This window comes from Choristoneura fumiferana, chromosome 28, assembly GCF_025370935.1.
Source record: "Choristoneura fumiferana chromosome 28, NRCan_CFum_1, whole genome shotgun sequence".
Taxonomy (NCBI): domain Eukaryota; kingdom Metazoa; phylum Arthropoda; class Insecta; order Lepidoptera; family Tortricidae; genus Choristoneura; species Choristoneura fumiferana.
The window spans coordinates 1,977,191-1,994,072 of record NC_133499.1 but is presented as its reverse complement, the minus strand read 5'-3'; the positions used below and the strand labels follow the sequence as shown (position 1 = coordinate 1,994,072).

Below are 16,882 nucleotides of genomic sequence, written 5' to 3'. Positions count from 1 at the left end.
GAAGGAGTAACAAACATACACACACACACACACACACACACACACACACACACACACACACACACACACACACACAAACTCGCATTTTTAATATTAGTAGGATAAAAAAAAATGCACCTACTACTTTGTTTTTTTGTCTATTTTATCGGGTTTGTGGGGGCCAGTGGGGGATTTACCGAAAGACGAATCTTTGGTAGGCCTCCCACTAAGTTGACTGACGACATCGTGAGAGTTGCGGGCAACCGGTGGATGCAAGTGGCGAGTTGTCGTTCATTGTGGCTTTCTGGAGACACCTTTGTTCAGCAGTGGCGTCTTTCGGATGATGATGATGATGATGATGATGACTTTGTCGGTGTAATTAACATATCTATTATTATATACTCATGCAAAATCACAGCTTTTCACTAGCAGTTTCGAAGCTAAACCGCGGACAGACGGACGGACAACGTAAAACTATAAGGGTTCAGTAGGACTACGGAGTCCTAAAAACGTGTGTATATTGACAAAAAAGATGATAAAAACATATAGCGATATTCACTATCGAAAGAAATACACGTGATATCATTTCCGTTGCTCTTACAGGTTCTGTGTGCTTGACAAAAAATGATCTTAAGGTTAAAAAAAACTATTAACATTTAAATCAACAATATTTATTTACATTTCCTGTATCGCCTTTACGAAAAACCTCCAAGGACACTCATGAGTACATCTTGAACTAAAACAAATCAACTTGTAGAAATAATACGCGTGCCGCACAGACGTAGCGTTTTAAACGCGTTAGGGCCGGTACAGACAGACTGCATTCCAATTGCAACGTAACTGCCGACTGCACATACAATTCAATTGCAGTCAGAGCACAATTGTGCCGTCTGCAATCGATCTGCAACGAAATATGTGTGGGCAGTTGGAATGCAGTCTGTCTGTACTGGCCCTTAGGTTTGCGCTATACAAGTAACCGAGCGTACTTTACCTACTCAAACACAGCGGGGCTACTACGAAATTCGAAAATCGATGTTCGTGTCGTTCCGTCCCTCTTGACACTTATACTATTTATACGAGAGTGAGAGGGACGGGACGATACGACCTTCGATTTTCGAATTTCGTGGTACCCCCCTGTACTATAGCTCGCTCCCTTGGACGGAGTATAGGAGTGGTGCATGGTCACTTGGTCAGGAGTGGTGGATGGGCACCGTGGTGGAAGGGGGCGCTTCGTTGAAGGGCGGAAGACCGAACAGCTCCGGTTTGAAGTCACGCAAAGACCTGGGAACAAAGAAGCTTTTGAGGAAAAGAAAATGTTTATACCTCATACAAACAAAGTAAGTAATAAAGATTAAGTAGGTATCCAGTCATTATCGTACAGTTCTAGTGAATAATGTTTTTCTGTCGTATTTTGTCGGAATAGTTCGTATTTATCTTTCTTTCTCAACTAACTTCAGTAAGAGGTCTCTACACATTACACCGTCTAATGCCATGACCGTAATAGTAATAGGAACGTGTCAGACAGTGTCAAACGGAATGTCAAACGCATACATGCACCGGATGCGCGACGGCGACGGTTGGTTACGACACATGGGGATTCGATTTGTAGTATTCGAACATGGCGGATGTAGACGTATCTAATTTTGGTATTTCTGGTTTCTTTGGTTAGTTGAAGTATAATTTTGATAGTGTTTTATGCGGCGATTAACCTTAACAGTGAACAGTAATCTCAAAATTCTATACTTATTGCTCTCGTGTCTGTCATTTTTTAATGCGCAAGTTGTCTCCACGTGGTTTCTGGAATTTTACTATCAAGTTGCAAAAACTGCAATCACCGTACAACATCGCTCCCAAAGAGAGCTTACTTCGACACTGGCGAAATTGTCCTAAAGTAGGACAGAAGTCATATTTGAAATAAAATAAAAAAATACTCAACATGCTAGTGGGCATAGTCTCATACTTTTCAATACGAAGAAGTATATATGTTTGCCTGACACGTTGCTATTACGGTCATGGTATGATACGGTGTAATGTGTGGAGACCTTAAGAGAAGTCTCTTCGTTCCATTCTCCATACAATCGCAGTCCCGGTCTCATTTGAAAACTAGGCAACGGAAATATATGAAATTTTGTAAGTATGGACTAGACGTAATTATCTATGCCTGTGGTTTTTCAGATTTTCATAATATATAAATGTGTAATATCAGAATTACAGGAGCTCAAAATAAAAGTCGACAAAAAAAGATGTCAACTTTGCACGAGAATTACAGACTAATAAAGCATTTTTACAAAAATCGAAAAAACCACAGGCATACAAAATATAATGAATATCTTGATTGTAAAATATCATTGATTTCTGTGCTAAACTTTTAGTATAATATGAGGACAACGAAACCCAAAATTCAACCGCCCAAATCATGAAAAGCCTACAGCTATCTCGATATAAATTACGGACGTCGTTGCGGAAGGCATGGGGGAGCATGGGGGGGACGGCTGCGAGCGCTTATGTCACGAGCGATAAAGACAGCAATATCCCAAACGAATACCTAACGCGGCCGCGCGGCCGGCAGGGAAACTTCTCTTAATGCCAATAATGACGATCGTCGTCGTTAGGGTGCGCACCCACCTGAGCACGAGCGTGGCCTGCCTGGTGCGCTCGCGGCCGAGCCGCGGGTCCGGCACCATCACCACCTGCAAGCACCACCCACTGCAAAGACGGCAGAGTTCCACTGAGGCCGCTACTCGCAGTGACCAAGCATTTATTACAGGTCGATCATAAGAGCTGGCACGAATGGATTGAATTAAAGTAATGTCACTTAGACATTTTTAGGGTTCCGTAGTCAACTGGGAACCCTTATAGTTCCGCCATGTCCGTCCGCCTGTCAGTCCGTCTGCGGCTAAGCTTAGAGACCGTTAGTACTAGAAAGCTGTAATTTGGCATGAATATACATATCAGTCACGCCGACAGTGGTAAAATTAAATTAAATTAAAAAAAAAAATTTAGGGTAGCTCCCATAGACGTAAAGTGGGGGTGATTTTTCTCTCTCGACTAACCCTATAAGTGTGGGGTATCGTTGAATAAGGCTTTTAAAACCATTGGGGGGTTCCAAGACGATTTTTCGATTCAGTGATCTTCTGTTTGACAAATATTCAACTCTAAAGTGCAAATTTGCATTAAAATCGAGCGCACAATACGAAATCCTTAGATAAATATTATGATAGGTAACGGTACAGATGTACTGCATAATGGTGTTCCATCGAATTATAACAGCACAGTTCGTATTCATCGTGCTCTCTAAAGTTTCAGTACTCAACTACTCATCATGCAGCCTTTGATATTTGACACGAAATAATAAAATTCCATATTAATGGATATGAAAATAATAAGTACCTGGGCGACCGAGCTTCGCTCGGGCTAAAACTTGATAACAAGCGTTTTCCCAGAGATAAGACCAAGTTAAATCAATTTTTCATACCCGAAAACGCCTACATATACCTTCCGCCGCCTAACTTTGCCTAAAAGTTCATTGCCACGACTAGTATCACAAAAACAATAAAGGTATAATTCCAATAATTGTATACGCACAACACCGTTAAGCGATTCGAACACAATCCGGAAGTAACGTAAAGACGTCGCATAAAAAATGTATCTCAAAAATGCGTAAAAACTGAGTATTAAGTAATGAACTTTTAGGCAGTGGTGGATTCGATTTGTAGCATTCGAACATGGCGGATGTAGACAATATCTAATTTTGCTATTTCTGTTTCTTTGGCTAGTTGAAGTATAGCTTTGATAGTGTTTTATGCGGCGATTAACCTTAACAGTGAACGGTGATCACAAAATTATAAATTGCTCTCGTGTCTGACATTTTTTAATGCGCAAGTTGTCTCCACGTGGTTTCTGGAATTTTACTATCAAGTTGCAAAAACTACAATCACCGTACAACGTCCCTCTCAAAGAGAGTTTACCTTGACACTGGCGAAATTGTCCTATTAATTAGGACAGAAAAGCCATATTTTAAAAGAGAATAAGAAGAAATAGGCAGTGGTGGTAGGCGTGGTATACCAAATTTCATCGAAATCTTTGGAGCCGTTCCGAGATCCCCGAAATATATACACAAGAATTGCTCGTTCGGGTGCGGTCGTATCCTGTTCGTGATCCGACTTTTCCCGATGGGCATATATTATGTACCTACAGATGTAGGTACGAGTAGTGGTACGATGATAGCAGTGGCGTAGCGTGGGCATCAGCCGCCCGGGCGGAAGAAAATTTCGCCGCACTATTTAGGGTATACTCATTGTAGTCGGTCCGAATCGTAGGTGCGACATTTTTTTTGTGTAGGTACACGTCCCACTGCTGAGCACAGTCCTCCTTTCAGAAGAATACTTGGGCCGTAGTTCCCACACGGGCCCAGTGCGGATTGGGAACTTCACCACACATACCGTTAAATTTTTATGGTATTTTGCCGCCCCCTAAATGTGCCGCCCGGGGCGGACGGCCCCCCTCCATGCCCCAACTACGCTACGCCACTGGGTGGTAGTGTAAGGGTGGGTACACACCTGCATGCCAGCCGCGACTGCAGCCTGCACGCCCACCTCGGAGTCTTCGAACACGATGCACTGTGACAAACAGACAACATCCGATTACATGGCAGAATGTAGTATTTAATGAAAGATATAGGGTAATTAATCCATTTCAAACATATTGTAATAGTCTCATTTTATAATAGCTATAATTTACGCAAGGTAAATCAACTACAACAGTATATCAAACTTTCAAGTAAAACTGAAACGGTTAAGTTTGCTTGAGAATTATTAGTAGTTTAAGAGTAAATAGCAGCCCAAGGTATAATATACCTAAACTATGGAAGATTCAGCATAAAATACGAAGTCCTTAGAAAAATATTACTTATTTCTTTCGTAATGGCTGCGGAACCCTATTTCGGGCGTGTCCGACGCGCTCTTGGCACTTGACACTTGGCACATTGTTGTTGTCAACCGCAATACGTTTTAATTTTGATGATGACCTTAACCACGCGTGCTACTTGACACATCTTGCATAACTTAGCGGCTTACTTAACGCGAACGTCGGATTACGCAACGAATAAAAGTTCGTGTTCCAAAACTAACTACGAACTAACTACTACTGGGCATAATACGAAGTGGCAAATTCAAACTTCGTATCTTGCTGTCCCGCTGACGCTTGTATTATTTAATACGAGAATAAGAGGGACGGTACGATACGAACTTTGATTTTAAAATTTCCAAGTAGCCCCCCTGCTTTTATTTAACTTGCAATGTACCTATGTATGCCATTGCATGTACCGTAAACTGCTACAACTTTGCCCTCTGGCCCCAACATTGCCTGATTCGATTTAGAGTCGAAAACTTAGCACCCTTTAGGTTTTAAAACTTTTATCCCCCCGTAATAATAATTCCCGTGCAGATAAAAGTTTCAAACCTATAAGAGTGCTAAGTTATCGGCTCTAAATCAACTCGGGCAATGTTGGGGCCAGAGGGCAAAGTTGAAGCAGTTTACGGTAGCTACGGGTGAAATCTTGCAAGTAAAATTTTACGCGCTTCCAATGTTCGGGTTGACTCACAGACCTTCTTGATATATAGGTATGTGGGTAGACTTGTAATTTGGCATTCATATGGTAAATCTAGTGTCAATACAATTATTTGCTAGTGACATCATGTTAGTCCGGCCAGGATCGTCTCCGCAGGATTGAACTCCTCAACGGTTATTGGCATTGACTTGAAATATGGTGCGCAATGTAGTTTGGATGACAATGCAGCTCGTATTAAAAATGTTTTTTTTTGCCAAAAACTTATTTTTAGCGCGTTGGAAAGCTACAATATCCCAAGTCAAGATTGAGGACATTTTTCATGCCGAGAAAATGAAAATTTCCCGCAGGACAAAGACGAAATTACGGACAGCTACTTACGGAAATTTACATTAGAAATTTACCACGAGCTTTACGGTGAAGGAAACATCGTGTGTGTGAAGTTCCCAATCCGCACTGGGCCCGCGTGGGAAAGCCGACACAAGCGCTCTCATTCTGAGAGGAGGGCTGTGCCCAGCAGTGGGAAGTATATAGGCTGGGATGATGATGATGACTTACGGAAAGACGTAATTATAACTACAACTTAACAAAATACACAAACAATAAACCAACATCATACCTACTTCTGTATGAACAGTAAATTAATAGCATCATTTGATACAGCTATCTCTTTCCAACGCCGACGTTAGAACGAACCAGCTATACGTATTGGATGGACAGTGTTGAAAATAGAACCATGGAATCTTATGGTATTAATAGATGTGTGGCATTTCATAATCACCATAATGGCATAATAATATGGCATAACAACTTGAACGGGGTCGGGGGGCTACTACGAAATTCAATAACCTAACCAACAAAAAGTTGGAAGAAGTTAGCGATGGTTCTTAGACGTGTTTTATCAAAATCGGTTCAGCCGTTTTTGAGATATTGAACTTTGAAGTGACAAAGTCGGGGGTTTTCCAACTTTTTAGGGTTCCGGAGCCGAAATGGCCCCTTATAGTTTCGCCATGTCTGTCTGTCTGTTTGTCCGTCCGTCCGCGGCTTTGCTCAGGGACTATCAATGCTAGAAATCTGTAATATGGCACGGATATTTAAGTTATGTAAGCTATGCCGACAAAATGGTACAATAAAAAAAATATGGTACCTCCCATAGACTTAAAGTGGGGGTGATTTTTTTTCTCATCCAACCCTATAGTGCGGGATATCGTTGGATAGGTCTTTTAAAACCATTTTAGGGTTTGCTAAGACGATTTTTCGATTCAGTGATTTGTTTGCGAAATATTTAACTTGAAAGTGCAATTTTTTATTAAAATCGAGCGCCCCCCCCCCCCTCTAAAAGCAGAGATGATAGATGTATGTACCTAGATGATAACATTAATAATGATGAAACTTTAGTTGAGACGGTAGGAACGTAGTAGAGAAGTAGGACGGTACTTATGAGGGGGTCAAAAGTGGCTCCAAATGCTTCGGGTAAAATTATACACACGGTGCTGCTCGCCAGTTCTGTTAGCTTGAACTTGGCTTACTTCTGGCTGGTAATTGTTACGGTAGGTACCTACTACCTACTTGTGCGGGCTTGGGTTTGTCCGGGAAGCGACTCGCCGCCACGAGGTAGATGTCCGGGTGCGGCTTGCCGCGGTCCACTTCGGGGTCCGAGAATGATACCTCGAATCAAACAACAATAAGCTAAAACCGCTTCATGCCTTAACTAGTGTTTATTCGCGGCTTTACGTGCGTAAACCATCAGAACCAGCAGTAAGGTGCAGGTGGTAGGACCTTGTGCAAGGTCCGCCCGGATTGCTACCACCATCTTGCTCGCTAATCTTGGCGTGAAGCAGCAGTGCTTGCACTGTTGTGTTTCGGCGTGGAGAGTAAGACAGCCGGTGAAATTACTGGCACTTGAGGTATCCCATCTTAGGCCTCTAGGTTGGCAACGCATCTGCAATACCCCTGGTGTTGCAGATGTTCATTGGCGGTGGTGATCTCTTACCATCAGGAGACCCACTTGCTCGTATGCCATACAGTAGAATAAAAAAAAGTAAAATTTTCGAAATAACAACTTCTGGGCTTAGAATCATGTCATTTGGGATGGTTTATAATAATAATAATATCTTTATTGAATGATTATGGTATACACGTTGGTGAAGTTGTTAAAGTTTGATAGTAAGCCGCACATAATCTGCCCCATTTTAGCATACAATAGCAGACACAGAACTAATATATGCATTAATTACAATGTCAAATAAATAAACAATTGCTTAGTCATGTTACTACATTAGGGTAATGATTAGAAGATAATGATTAGTTACAACTCACAATATTGTCATCAAAATTAAATTCAAAATATTCCCTCAAACTGTATTTTTTAATGTGGTTTTAAATTTTGCTCCGGACATCACTTTTATATGTTGGGGTAGGTGGTTGAAAATTTTTATGCTATTATAATACATTCCTTTGCGTACAATGACCATTTTCGATTCTGGCACCCTTAAATTTAACTTATATTTGTTTCTTACTGGTCTAGTGGTATCCTTAACTTGAAATTCCGCAGGGTTGCATTTGATAAAAAGACAGCACTGGAGGATGTAAATACTTGTCAGAGTAAGTAAGCCTTGATCAGAAAATATAGGACGACATGTTTCATCATCCTGCAGCCCAAAAAATATTCTGATACACCTTTTCTGCAGGATAAAAGTAGAAAGAGCATTGACTGAGTTCCCAGAAGATAACTCCGTAATTTAAAATTGAGTACACATATCCATAATATGCTGATAATGCTGTCTTAGTATCCGCAACTTTTATTAACATTTGCAAACCATAACAAAATCCTCTCAACCTGCCATTAACCATCTCTATGTGCTGTTTCCAGTTAAGGAACGAATCAATAACAATTCCTAGAAATTTATATGTATTTACCTCTTCTATAGGTGTGCCTTCATAGTTTATACTAAGCTTGGCTGCTTTAGCTTGATAAGGTCTGAATTGGATATACTTGGTTTTTGACAAATTGATGCTTAGATTCAAAGAAGCCGACCACATTACAATATTTCCTAGTGTGGTGTTTATGGACGTCTCATATTCAGCGTGGCTTAATCCCTTGCCTAATATAAGAACAGAAGCGTCATATGCAAAGAGAGCGCTTATGTGTGGATTAACTTTGGAGAACTCCTTAATGTAAATCAGAAAGAACAACGGACCTAATAGTATGCTTCCCTGTGGTACACCCAGCTTATTCTCTAAGAATGGAGACGTCTTCATCTAGAAACACCGCACAAACAGTTTTTAATCGACTTCAAAAAAAGGAGAAGGTTATCAATTCAGTTTTTTTTAATCATCATTTTTTTATTATTTTATGTTTGTTACCTCAGAACTCCGTCATTTGTGAACCGATTTGAAAACAAAAACAAAAATCAAACCTATCACGTACAACTGTGATACCGTGGTTTGAGTAACCAAAAGGTTGTGAATTCATTTTAGTTCATTAAAATTGAATGAGGTAAGTAAAATTTATTTAAAAGGTGTGTTTTATTTTGGTTATGTCAGGGTTTGTTTACTTCATGTTTAGTTGGACTTCTATTGTATAAAACAAAAACATAAAGCTACCTACTTTAATGGTTTTTTTTTCAAATAATAGTGAACATATATAATTGTTCTTGTATCGCTAGTAATAAATTAAATTAAATATCGTTTTCAAATCAAAATGACTACCATTTTGAAGACCGGTTTTGTGAGTTCACTCAATGCCAAATTTCAACCACGAACCGTTTCAAAACGAAAATTTTTGGTATCTGCTGGAAATGTCCGGGATGTAGAGGAATTAAGAACAAAACAGAGACTGTGTTCAATAATTCAAGCAATAATGCGAGCTTGAATAGATTATTAAAATTAGGTCTAAACAAATTTCTTTGTTAATGACAGATTCATATGTGTATGACAGATGACAGAGCCTACATTATTTCTACTTTTGGCCACCATATAGATAGATTTCATTACCCCCACCTAGTGCTTCGCATCCAGCCAATTCAATTAAGTAGGTCCCATAACGACATTGACGACCGGATGGATAAGTGGTTAGAGAACCTGACTATATACGAAACTTGAGGATCTGAGTTCGATTCCCAGCCGGGGCAGATATTTGTATGAATAATAGGAATGTTTGTTCTCGGGTCTTGGATGTTTAATATGTATTTATCTATATAAGTATGTTTATCCGTTGCCTAGTATCCATAGTATAAGCTTTGCTTAGTTTGGGACTAGGTCAATTGGTGGTGTCAATGTCCCATGATATTTATTTATTTATAAGCACCGAATCAGGATAGAGGTAGGGACACCTATGGTAATTTGGATATATTTAGTAGTAACTCGTGCATTTGCTTTTGAAAATCATCATTTGGTGAAGTGGAACCGGTGATGAAGACCACAGTTGACCATTACTACGAGTACTCAATAACGAGTATTTTACGGGTTGAATTTCAATTACTTTAACACAGTTGCTAAGCAATTTATGCTCATCGTAATGCATATGCTGAAATGGAACAAGTGGTGAAGCACCAGGACTCCTCAATAATGAACGTCTCTGCATCGGGAAAAACAACCTTTTGTAAAAGGTGACCAGCAGTTGACATTAAACTATTGTATCTTAGATTATTTACAATAAAAAGCATAAAAAAAGACTGGTAGAAAATTATTTTCACGGTTTTTTATAGTCGGTTCAATGCTTGGTTATTAATTTTTTTTTAATGCATCGTCAATGAAAACCACGATGTAATTTTCAGGAATTCTCACGGGAATTTTGTAAACTATCGGAATTTCAGCTCAACTGCTGTATCTGGGTGAATAGGTACCACAAACATCAACATATGTCAACATTCATCAATATGTGTCGGATGTTGATGTTTTTTGTACCTATTTCTTAAGAAATCTGATAAAAAAAGTGTTGAGAACAATGGCGGCGGTACAAACGCCCAAATATTCACCCATCTAATGATTTACGCGTGCGAAGCCGCAAGTAAACACTTAGTAGTATATAGATCGATTTAATAGGTCCAATGGTACGCTCACCATGTGGTTGAACATGCCGAACAGTTTCGGGCGCGCGATGGAGACCAGTCTCACGGACTGCTCCGTGCTGTTGGTAGCGAGGGCCATTGGGACCTTGTAGTCGAACAGGTGCGTCAGCAAACGGTCCGCACCTAATTAACACAGACATAAATTAGTCAAAATCAAAGTATGGGGCGCGCCAAAGTTCGCATACTTTTCGCAAGTCATACTGTAATGTTTGTTCGAATTATTGTGTGGCATTATTTTTTCTCACTGAAACCGTAAATGTTTCTGAAACTTTTATATGTTCACCTTATAGAAAACTGTAGGTTAGGTTAAGTTTTTTTTATAACAATTCTGAAAAATTATTGGATTCAGAGAAAAAACTGTCTAAGAGCGTGTCGGACACGCCCAAGATAGGGTTCCGTAGCCATTACGAAAAAATCAAGTAGTATTTTTCTAAGGACTTCGTATTGTGTACGGAATCTTCTCAGTTTAGGTATAGTGGTTTGCAGGTGGCAGGACCTTGTGCAAGGTCCGCCCGGATTGCTACCACCATCTTGCTCGCTAATCCTGCCGTGAAGCAGCAGTGCTTGCACTGTTGTGTTTCGGCGTGGAGAGTAAGACAGCCGGTGAAATTACTGGCACTTGAGGTATCCCATCTTAAGCCTCTAGGTTGGCAACGCATCTGCAATACCCCTGGTGTTGCAGATGTTTATGGGCGCTGGTGATCTCTTACCATCAGGAGACCCACTTGCTCGTGTGCCATCCAGTCGAAAAAAAAGTACCTGGGCCACCGAGCTTTGCTCGTGCTGAAACTCGATAATAAGCGTTTTCCTACAGATAAAACCAAGCTAGAACAATTTGTCATCCCCGAAAACCCCCACATACCAGATTTCATCAAAATCGTTGGAGCCGTTTCCGAGATCCCCAAAATATATAGGTATATGTATGTATTATATGCACTTGCATTTGCAGTTTAAAGTTGAATATTTGGCAAACGGATCACTGAATTAATTGTGACCACTTGTTTATGACGTTGACGGTACTAAAGGTCAGTCGTCTCGCTAACAGGAAACGTTGATTTAGCAGTTATATCTATGTAGTTTTCCATTGACGGACGCACGAGTCTCTGACGCACTGGCGGCCGGTTCTTATCAAGCCTACCTAAGCGGATAAAGTTGCCATAAAGTACAATGAAATAATATCCTGATAAAAAAATCCTGACATCACCTTAAAAGTCCGGACAATTTGATTTATAATTGACTCCAAATAACAGAGGTAGTTAGATTGTAACTAGATTTTTAAAGCAAATAAATTGATTAAGATCTCTGTAGCTGCATTTATCTTATTTTATTAACCCCCGACGCAAAAAGAGGGGTGCTATAAGTTTGACCGCTATGTGTCTGTATGTCTGTGTGTCTGTCTGTGGCACCGTAGCTCATAAACGGCTGAACCGATTTTGATAAAACATGTCTAAGAACGATCGCTAAAAACCCTGCTTTCAAATATAAAAAAATACGCATTCAAAACGGTTCACCCGTTTAAGAGCTACGGTGCCACAGCAGACACACACACACACACAGACATACAGACACACATATCGGTCAAATTTATAACACCCCTCTTTTTGCGTCGGGGGTTAAAAATACGAATGTCCGCTCTCCAGTCTTGGGTGTTTAATGTACCTATATTTAATTTTAACCTCGTAAGGCGCAACGTCCTAAATTTAGGACATACGTCAAAGCTAATGTCAACTTCACTAATTGACATTAAGTTTGAAATTCTATTGATCATTATTTGACGTGGGTCTTACGAGGTTAAGTATGCATGCACCTATCTATCTAAGTAAATATGTTTATCTATGACACAAGCTTTGTTTACTTTGAGACTAGGTCAAATGATGTCTATTTAGTATTCCGCCAGTAACTGACCAGGTTTCTCCGGCGCGATGGGCAGCTTGTTCCTGGCCAGGTCAAGCAACTGTCGCTCGAACTCGTCCACGGAGAGCGGCAGGCGCGTGCGAGCACACACCTCCTCGCTCACCTCGCGGTCTGTCATGCCGAATATCTGCCGGTGAAAAAACGTCAGGGGAGCTACGAAATTCGAAAATCGAAGTTCGCATCATACCGTCTCTCTCACTCTCGTGTTGAATATAAGCGTGAGCGGGACGGCAAGATACGAAGTTTCAGCCCTTCGTAGTAAAGGGCCAGTGCCCTTAGTGTAAGTTTTCGGTTACAAAATACGTCTCGATCGCGTTCGCGTTAAAATCTCAATTTGTATGCAAACACGAACAGCGCCTCTAGCGGAACGCTTGCGATGTTCGTGTTTCCATACAAATTGAGATTTTAATGCGAACGCGATCGAGACGTATTTTGTAACCGAAAACTTACACTATGGGTACAGTTCTGCTACTCAAAGATTTACGTAGGAAACGATTCATTTACCTAATAGTCCCGCTCTGCTCAGCTGTTTCCAATGGGTGCTGTGCGAGGATAGATAGATGAAACGTTGTATTGGTTCATGAATAAAAAAAACCGCATTCAAATCGGTCCACCCGTTTAAGAGCTACGGTGCCACAGACAGACACACAGACAGCGCATCTCCGCTCCTCATTACCGCCTTACAGTTACGTGTATTAGAGCGATTTTATTTGTACTTACCTACGTATTTTAAAATAATATTATGAAAAATTGTTTACCTGCACTGCATTATCCTTGGAGTAAGACTTCCCGTATTTCTCACAGATCTGTCCAATCATTGTGTGGTACATCACTTCGGAATCTGTAACAGCAGGGGCAAGGACCCTTCATCGTCATGCTTGTACAAGGTTTGAGTCTACATCTGGTCATGGAACGGTTTTGGTGCTCTGAGGATGAACTCTGATTGTGTTCGAAACGAGAGTGGTGGTGATAGTTGGGTTTGTGTGATTTGTGTGTGAAGGCGGCGGAGCTGCATGAACACAAATGTATTGCATGGACGCAGCTATCGTAGGTCACGGGCGAACAAAGTAACTACTTCATTGAATTGTTTATACTTCGTACAAGGTGTTTTTAAATTGTTAGTTGGCTTAATGATGGTTGGTAATTTTTACAAGCTTTTCTTTAGTTTCACCTGTCCCGTTGTCTGTCTGCCTCTGTCTGTCTGTCTGTAATCAAATCTTGCATGTTAAATTCGACCAACTTCCAGTGGTTGGATTGAGTTGAAATTTGGTATACTTATGTAAATTGCATGACAATACTATTGTATCTGGTAGTGAAATCCTGGTAGTCCGGCCAGGAACATCCACAGGACGGAACTCTTCAACGGTTAATGTCATCGACTTGAAATTTGGTATGCAAATGTAGTTTGAGTGACAAACAAGTACAGTCAACAAAAAGTACAGTCAGCAAAAAAAAGCGTATCATAATTGATTATTTTACCCAAAACTTATGTTTGACTGAACATCCCTAGGTAGGTACTGTAGATACTGTCAGCATCAAAAGTAACGGATCATTTTTTTACTCCGTCGCATTGACACATTGACACTCTTGCATAGCGTTTAGTAACTACGTGGCTGTAAAACGACAAAGGACGAACAGGTTGCTACTTTTGATGCTTAATGTACTAAGATTCTATCATTTAAAAAAACCTATTTTAAAAATTTAGATAACAATAGCAGGAGTGTGTCCAGACGTTCAGTCAAGACCACCAAACGCAACGTGAGAATGAGATAGCACTAACCAACTTAGAAATGTTAAAAACTTATAACACCCCTCTTTTTGCGTCGGGGGTTAAAAAGTGTATAGATTTGGGTAAGTTGTCTTTTTGCTTTCGCCTTTAAAATACTGAATACAATTTACCTATACGAAACTTTTGCTAATTAATTGAATCAGGAAATACCTCGTCATAATATTAGCCGTAGGACGTCCACTGTTGAATATAAGCCCATCCCATATCGTTACGCTCGTAACGGCCCGTTGACTGTAAAACCTTGCTAAATGCGTCCAAGGCACCGATTTTTAAATTGACATCACATGAAAATGCTATAGGTACCTACCTAAGGTACGAAAATGGTGTAAAACAGTGCTTAATTTTAAATACGAGTAGATGGGACATTACAGTTCAAATTAATCTTAAGCCGTCAAAAATTTAATAGGTAGGTATGTACTGTTTTAGGTATATTTATTTTATCTACTTGTAATACCCAGATTTTTACTAGTAGTATTGGTTTGTTTTACGAAGGTTGTAATACTTGTGACTAGAAATAAAAGATCTTCCTAAAACAGAAGTTTTGGAAACTTTCGAGTTGTGAATAAATGTAGAATACAGCTTTTTGCTTCACTGTCGTAGACTTCTCATGATCCGAGAGCGATTGCCCGATTGGACATCATCGGCTAAGGTAATGGACCATGAAACCACAACAAATACGGTGAAGGTGAACACCGCTCGATTTTGCTCAAGTAGGTTACGAAATGGGATATTTACCTAAAAGAGTCCCATCCAAGTCGAATAAACAGTGTGTCACTTTCTTATAGTGTCTTGTGCAGAAGGATTTTCCTCCCGGGATCATAGCACACGCGAAACGCGTATAAAACAAATAAATTTTGCCGACACATACTGAATCATTATAGGGAAACAACAAATTTGAATTATTTCAACCAAAACTTTTGACAATCCAATATGACGTGCTAAAATGTTGGCAGCACTGCTCTGAATATTTTTAATTATTTTTCTTAAAATGTCACCTGCGTTTTGCTGCTTGGACGAAATCCCTAAGTCACATTTCTGCCGCGACGTAAATAAAACAACAATAAAACTTTTTAATTACCTCCGAAAAGACAAAACATAATAAACCTTTTTATTTAAACCTAATCTAGGTAACAGTTTGAAGTCGGTGCCTCAACACTAGCCAGCAGGAGGAGACCTATATAGTCATCTACCTGATGGCCTTCTTTTAATGCTTGTGCTGACCCTAGCACTGCTGGGGCACCGACTTCAAACTGGTACCAAGGACCATCATATGTGAAAATTTCAACTGTCTAACTATCACGGTTCATGAGATACAGCCTGGTGACAGACGGACGGACAGCGAAGTCTTAGTAATAGTTTCCGTTTTTACCCTTTGTAAAAATAAACAAACATACAAAAAAAACATAATAGTTGAATTGAGAATCTTCTTTTTACCCGACTGCCCGAAGCAGGGTTATTTGAAGTAAGTTAAAACATGCAGTCGAATTGAGAACCTCCTCCTTTTTAGAAGTTGGATAAAAATGTTCTTTAAGATTCGCCCTCTAGCGGTGAGTAGTAAAATAAGTACTTCAAGGTTTGTTCTACTCGTCAATAGATGTCAGTAAATCTTTACTACGGATATTCGCCACAAGATGGTGCTGTAAAACAAATACTAAGCACAGGATGGCGCTATTAATCGTGCTACATCTAGTCCTCAACAGATGGCGCTGTAAAACTAGTTCTGCTATTGAGCACTAGATGGAGGCCTGAGTGGTCGGTTATGCCACTATCTAAGGGACAAGCGACATTCCGGCAGGCCTCATGCCGTCTTCACGTGCGATACCATTCGGATCTAAAATGGCCCAGCCTCCTGCCAGCAAGAGTGGACCTATAGTCGTCTAGTCTACCTCACCTGCATGCTTACATTGGGCTTCTATCACTCCTGCTGGCTCGTACTGAGGCACCGACTTCAGTGGTAGAAAAAAATACATACTTACATTAGTTTAAGAACTTAGTTAACATATATGGTTCTTGGTTAACATTCAATAAAAAAGGTTTATTACTTTTTGCTTTTCATTTTTTTACGGCGGTTTATTTTTTTGTTAAAAAGTTTTTAGTATTTTGTTGTTATAGCGGCAACAGAAACACATAAGCTGTGAAAATTTCAACTGTCTAGCTATCACGGTTCATGAGATTCAACCTGGTGACAGACGGACAGACAGCGGAATCTTATTAATAGGGTTTCCCTTCCGTTTTTCTGCTCTATCGCCAGAAACTTATTTAATATTTTTTTTATCTCATACGACTGCCCCAAGGTTTCTACCGTAAGTGCTAAAATAAGTAATTTTCCTTTACGAAAGCATATTTACGGCACAGTTTGAGTGCCGTCTGCGGGCCATAATACTTCGAATTTCGTAGTTGTCCCCCCGTACCAATATCTTACACAACCAAGTGCGCATAAATATCTGACTGAGACGACTTTCTAGTGCAGATAGGACGCGTCAGATATTTTTAAACGCTCAACTTTGGCACCTTTAATGCAGGTGACCATAAAATAAAGATTAGCTAGGAATATCATGTAGT

The 16,882-nt window shown here is 40.1% G+C and overlaps 1 protein-coding gene across 9 annotated transcripts; it reads right to left on the bottom strand.

Annotated features, from left to right (window-relative positions):
- Positions 1-634: 634 nt before the first annotated feature.
- LOC141443967 (probable pseudouridine-5'-phosphatase) lies at positions 635-15,301 on the bottom strand. Of its 9 annotated transcripts, none has more exons than XM_074109404.1 (8): positions 15,056-15,295; positions 13,290-13,372; positions 12,523-12,658; positions 10,610-10,740; positions 7,115-7,191; positions 4,539-4,598; positions 2,605-2,685; positions 1,074-1,260 (listed from the first exon to the last, which is right to left on the bottom strand). In XM_074109404.1, the coding sequence occupies exons 1-8, from the start codon at positions 15,138-15,140 to the stop codon at positions 1,170-1,172; spliced, it is 744 nt and encodes a 247-aa protein (XP_073965505.1). In that variant the 5' UTR covers positions 15,141-15,295; the 3' UTR covers positions 1,074-1,169. The 9 variants fall into 9 exon arrangements, 8 of the variants coding, with proteins under 8 accessions (XP_073965502.1, XP_073965505.1, XP_073965503.1 ...); XM_074109402.1 differs by having other exon boundaries at positions 2,605-2,669; positions 7,115-7,213; positions 15,056-15,287; XM_074109406.1 differs by having other exon boundaries at positions 1,165-1,260; positions 2,605-2,669; positions 7,108-7,213; positions 15,056-15,296.
- Positions 15,302-16,882: the final 1,581 nt, after the last annotated feature.

Coding starts and splice junctions, on each gene's coding strand:
- LOC141443967 (XM_074109401.1), bottom strand. CDS start 15,140: ATGATCCCGGGAGGAAAATCCTTCTGCACAAGACACTATAAGAAAGTG. Junction 13,373..15,055: donor CTTGGATGGGACTCTTTTAG/GTAAATATCCCA, acceptor CTGCTGTTACAG/ATTCCGAAGTGATGTACCAC. Junction 1,261..4,538: donor CAGTCGCGGCTGGCATGCAG/GTGTGTACCCAC, acceptor CTTTGTTCCCAG/GTCTTTGCGTGACTTCAAAC.